The following is a 6,000-nucleotide window of genomic DNA, read 5'->3' on the forward strand; positions in this document are numbered from 1 at the left end:
ACCAATGGATGAATAGAGAAGCTATAATATGGCCATCACAAGGTTGAACTGGAACAGTGAAAAAGTGATAATTCGGATGAAGATAGGGAGCACTGATCATGTGCCAAGCAGACTGCATAATATCAACATACTGATAATTCGAAAAGCAGTGGGCAGGAAGAGAAATATTGTGAAAATCCATGGAGAAAAAGAACTTTGTGCTACTGTGACAATCCTGGGGACAAAAAAAGACAGAGTACCCGATTACCAGTGTGTGGCTACATTTTTAGCCCTGTGCAACATCAGTCAAATTTATGAGTAATGGATTAATCACAGCAGAGCCTGTAATTTACCTGAGTAAAACATGGGATACACTCTGATGCATGCAGGACTAGGTGCAGTAAGTACATAATTTTCAATTTTCTGAGTGTCAACTTGGGCCAAAGAGGTTATTAATGCTGCTGGTAGATATTACAGCCTAGGAAAATGTTGTGTACCCAGTACGGCTTCTCAAGCCTCTGTGCCCAATCATAATCAAGGTTATAGAAACAATCTTAATCCAGAGAAACAATAGAAATATGGTGAAAATATTGCAACCACGTAGCAGAACAACACTATGAACGGGTGAATTAAATATCTGCATATATTCACTCTGAATGAGTGGTTATGGAAGAAAACAAAGAGTCAAGAGTCATGTGTGACATTCATTAGCAAATAATCCTTACTGAAACAAGGATGCATTTCCACAGTGCCAAGTCAAAGGTTCTTTCCGTTGAAGCTGAAATAGCAGTTGGAAAAAAAATATATAGGTAAGTTAAGGTAAACGTCAAGACGCATTTTAAAGGCCAAGGGCTTACATACCAACCACTGGCAGAAGTAGAATCAAACAATTCAAAGTGTGAAAAATGTGTCTGTTGGCTCAGCCTCACCTAGTAATTGATTTCAAGGCCCTCACTTATTCATGTGCACTTGATGTTACTCTTAACTCCTTAAATCAGTGTATTACAGAGCTTCTGCCCTTAATAATTTCGGCTGTCAGGTGCAGCCATGATCACAAAGGGGATCATCATCATAGTTCAGAGTCAAAAGTGCAGACTTGCTCTAAAAGTATATACACACAGACAAATACTCTTTTTCTATATCCAAGACCAAAATGATTTTAACACTTCATAATTCACCTAAATGAAATTATAATAAGTAATATCTATCTAAAAACACATTAAAACACTTCGGCATGATATCTGGTATACACAGGCTGAAATATGTCTTGTGTTTCAGAAAACAAGAGTGTGCAACCTAACAGTAATACATATCAATTCATTACTACCAATGTAATATCACCAACTCTTCTTAATGTCCCTCACTGTGAAATTCTCACATAGTAGAATTCAGTTATGCAACATTTAACTCCTTGGACGCTCATGACGTGCTCAGCTCGTCATGGTGTACACCTCCATACACTCATGACGAGCTGAGCTCGTCATGAACAATGGGGAAACCAAAAGCTCAGCACAGGAGGAAAATAAAACTAGCATCGATGTGGTTAAAACATTTCTTTTAACTGCAACTAATGGTTGAACCAGTGTCCTGACATTTTACTACATATTAAATGCGGTGAAATACCCTGTTCAGCCTTACTCTTCATACAAACAATGTTATGCCCAAGTAGGCTAATCTACCCTCCCATGTACCCTGACTAATACCTGCTTATAACATAAAAGTAGAGACAACGTTTGTTGTTAATAAATGTGTTTTATATTGAAGCCACCTGTGGTCTTTTTTCAAGCTCAATAATTTCGAAGAAGTGGTGATACTGCATTGTTAAAATAAGTCACAATTGAATTATAAGACCTGTTGCGGATCTGAGAAGTGTAATAATCATGATGACCTTGAATATATTGAAGAAGTATTTTTTCTATGTTCATGAATCTTTGAGCAAATGTGCACTTTAAAACATGGATTCAAGATACCGCTTCTTTATTTGATCAAGCCTGCGTCTGACAGCTGAAGCACTTCATTGTAGAAGCTTTTTCACTAACTGATTTTCAGCAAACCAATGCTGTCAACATGAGGAAGGAAGCCAGTACTTGCATGAAGCTTCTGTCGATGTGGTTTGGAGTATGGCAGCAGCCGGCTACAAAAAATGACTGTGTGTATTTCTTTCTTTTTTTTTTGTTGCTTACTTATACAGACCTCCTCATTCGCGGATCTATTGTGTCATATCAAACACATTCTCTTCTGTCCTCCACAACATTCACAATGGGCAAATCAGCCTTAGGCTAACTTCACTGAGTGATGACATTCTACTTTTACACAAGGAGTATATTCACACACAGAATATTTTTATTTAGTTCCAGGGACTACTATGGGAATGTGGACTTTTCAAGACCAAAACAATATTTTGTGCTTTAGACAATATGTTTTTTATCTTGGTGAGTCTCCTCCCACAAAACAAGTTTTACAAAAACCGTTAAAAAAACGTTAAAAAATACAAGCGTGAACAAAGCCTAAAAGCTAGCAGCGAACACCAGAATTATTGGCTTTGTCAATGCTTGTTTAAATGCCATTAATGCTTGTTTAATTTGTGTGCTCACTGGCTCATGCGTTGGTGTCTTACCTTCTAAAGATGCTATCAGGGGGGGAATCTTCATTTTTACGAGCCCCACTAGAAATGGGTAATTTGCAGGAATCAGGTGCTCGAGAAGAGCCAACACCGAGGTTCCCCTTTCGACATCCCAGTGGGGATTAGAAGAAATGACCTGAAAATCCACAACAAAGTATTCAAAACATGATCATTTCATCAGGTCTTACTCTCTGGGCTTTAAAGTATCTGTAAATGCTATCTTATTTTCTATACAATCCACATGTGGGCTGTTTCTGTACAATGTAAGCAGTATGTTGTACTGATCACCAATAGACTAGAAATAAAACCATCAAATTCATATGGATAAAAGCTGAGTTGAATTTAAGATCTATATGGGCAAGTTGTATAGAAATGCCAGCAACGAACTTGGGAAAAGGGGTCTGGTGGAATATGGTGGGGGTGGTACGTGATACTCACTAGTAGTCTGATGAACAGGCTGCGCATTGGAAGGCCTTTAGCTGTTTAGATACAAAAGAAAGAAGCTGTGTCATACTCAGTTCATATAATACTGAGTAACACTTGCTAAAGAAAGATATATGGCTGATACACAGACTTATGACACATAGTTGTACCTGCAAAGAAGAGGGTGGGGTGATGGGTGACATTTCATTGATGCTCTAGAGGTCATGAGGATACTTTGAAATCACTGCAGACACTGGCAAAGGTCCCCTACCACTAAGGTTGCTCCTAGAGTTGTAAGGTGCTGCGATGTCCTGTGTTACAATGCTCCCCTTCCGACCCCCAGCAGTTGCTGTCAAGGAATGACCTAAGCTGTCATGCACAGATCCCCCCGCAGCTGGCATTGCGGGGTAAAAGTCTTCAGTGGGATAAGAGAGAATGCCGCAGGAGCTGTGGACCTGCTTTGCATCCTGAATGGACCATGTCATTCTGTGACAGCAGATACCCATAAGAAAATAGGACTCCAGAACATGTTCTTGCATATCCATTTTCTAATAATGTAAATGACCTGTGAGGCAGGCAATATAGGGGCACATATTGCTTGTTCTCTTCTGCTCACAACCCCATAACACAGGTGACAAAGAAATAGACTATGATACCATCTGTCCAGGTCACTTGCACTTTAGCAACACAGCCAATGGAAAATTGAGTGAGGAGAGCTAATTGGAACCCTGGAATTGCAGTCTGCAATTACAGGTACTCACCCACAGATGCAAATCTTCCTCCTAACCTTGGAGTCAGTCAAAATAATTATTTTCACTTACCCTCATTGAACAGGCATCATTGTGTACTTGGTCCATAAATCAAGTGGGGCCAATTACTAGTATTTTAGTCTGGATCTGAGGTCCAAAATATTGAACCAGAAACATTGCAGAGAAAAATATAATAACTAAAAGTAACTCCAAGGAGGAATAAAACACACCACTGTTGCTGTCAACAAAATTAAACGCATATAAATAGGTACCATACCCAGAAGGGTCTGATCAGCATACGTTATGTTATGTTATGTTACGTGGATTTGTACTGCGCACAGCTGCCCCAGCCAAGGGGCGTCCCGGCGCATGTCAAGGTAACACGCAACAACCACAGGGAACACAACAGCAAAAGAAGAGAAAAAGGTTAAAACAGAAAAGTTTTAATCGCTTTGCGGAAGGAAAGAAGGTCTTCAAGCAGCCGAATCTCCACTGGGAGAGAATTCCAGAGTTCGGCCGCTTTGACCCGAAAAGAGCGTCCATCAATACGGCACAGCTTATATCGTGGAGTGATGGAGAGAGCTTGGCCCAAGGTTCTCAGATGTCGAGTGGGGACATACCAGGACAGAAGACCCGTAAGAGTTTGAGGGGCCGTGCCTTTTAGGATCTTAAAGGCCAGGCATAGCACTTTAAACTGAATTCTTGCTCTGACCGGGAGCCAGTGCAGCGCTTTCAGAGTACTAGAAACAGGGCAAGATCTAGGAAGACCAACAATAGCTCTGGCGGCAGCATTCTGCACTCGTTGGAGGCGAGTGACTTCGGCCAGATTAGCGCCAACCAGAAGAGAGCTGGCATAATCCAGGCGCGATGTAACAGTCGCCTGGATTACCAGCTGCCACGTATAAGAGTCAAAAAACTTCAGGACTGGACGCAGAGCCTGGAGAATTCCAAAACAGCAGGCTGCCATTTTCTTCGTGTGTCCCACAAAACTGAGAGTGGGATCCATCCACACTCCCAAGTTTTTTAGTTCCGTCACAGGAAGGGGGGCCGGCCCAAGCTCTGAAGGCCACCACCTGTCCCCCCAGAGATTCGCCCTTCTACCGACGATCATGATCTCGGTCTTCTTCGCGTTGAGCTGGAGGCAGTTGGCCTTCATCCAGCTTGCCACCGCTCTAAGTCCACTCTGAAATCTGGGAGCATCCTGGTCCGCATCCCCGCTGATGGTAACCGCTAGCTGGGTGTCATCGGCATATGACACCATTGTCATACCCCACTGCCTGACAACCTCAGCTAGCGGTCTCATGTAAAGATTGAACAACGTGGGGCTCAGCGAGGATCCCTGCGGCACTCCCTGTTTCAGAGGATAGAACCTGGACTGGAACGGCGTAAACGAAGAGACGACCATCGAGGAAGGACTTGAACCACTGGAGGGCAGACCCCCCCACTCCAATCTCCTCCAGGCGGTGCAACAGGATAGGATGGGAGACAGTATCGAAGGCGGCGCTAAGATCTAATAATACCAGCGCCGCCGTCTGTCCTGCATCCATCACTGTGCGAAGGTGTTCAGCCATGGTGAGAAGGGCGGTTTCCGTGCTGTGCCCAGCACGGAACCCGTTCTGGGTGGGGTCTAAGATGTTGGCACGAGTGAGGTGGTCGGAAAGAACTTTATTCACGTGGGCCTCCACGACTTTGGTCGGCCAGGGGAGCAGGGAGATAGGCCAGTAGTTTTCCGGCTTTTCCGGGTCCACAGAGGGTTTCTTTAAAATAGGAGAAACCACAGCCCGCTTCCAGCTTGTTGGAACCGTACCCGAGGCCAGCGAGATGTTAATCAGGGAGAGTACCGAAGTACGACCCACAAACAGCTGGTCTCTGAAAAGGGCTGGCTTGATCGGATCGGCGGGGGACCCGGATTTCACCTGCTGCGCCAAGATGGTAAAGCCCTCGGGAGACAACGGGGGTAGCACATGAAGCAGAACATCTCCGCCAAAATTGTGTGGAGTACCAGCCGGTGGCCTAGTGTCCGAAAAAGTAGAATAGATGTTATGAACTTTTTCTAGGAAGAACCGGGCAAGAGCCTCACAATGTGCGATGGAACTCGTTGTAATGGGCGAGGCTCGCTTTACCACAAGGTCCTTTACCACTTTGAAGATGGTTTTGGAAGGGTTCAGGCTATTGCCAAACTCCGCAGCATAAAAAGCTGCCCGGGCCCGACATATAGCACGGTGG

At 43.8% G+C, this 6,000-nt stretch overlaps 1 protein-coding gene across 1 annotated transcript in view; it reads right to left on the reverse strand.

Moving 5' to 3' along the window:
* The window catches only part of LOC147691860 (maestro heat-like repeat-containing protein family member 2A), a 93,988-nt gene extending 90,921 nt beyond the window's left edge, over positions 1-3,067 (reverse strand). Inside the window, exons 1-3 of the mRNA XM_086936694.1 lie at positions 3,041-3,067; positions 2,597-2,738; positions 705-757 (exon numbers count right to left, since the gene is read on the reverse strand). Coding sequence (XP_086792820.1) covers positions 705-757; positions 2,597-2,738; positions 3,041-3,067 — 222 coding nt within the window. The remainder of the gene's footprint in view (positions 1-704; positions 758-2,596; positions 2,739-3,040) is intronic.
* Between the last annotated feature and the right edge of the window lie 2,933 nt (positions 3,068-6,000).

Source organism: Lissotriton vulgaris, chromosome 9, assembly GCF_964263255.1.
Source record: "Lissotriton vulgaris chromosome 9, aLisVul1.2, whole genome shotgun sequence".
In the NCBI taxonomy this organism is placed as follows: Eukaryota; Metazoa; Chordata; class Amphibia; order Caudata; family Salamandridae; genus Lissotriton; species Lissotriton vulgaris.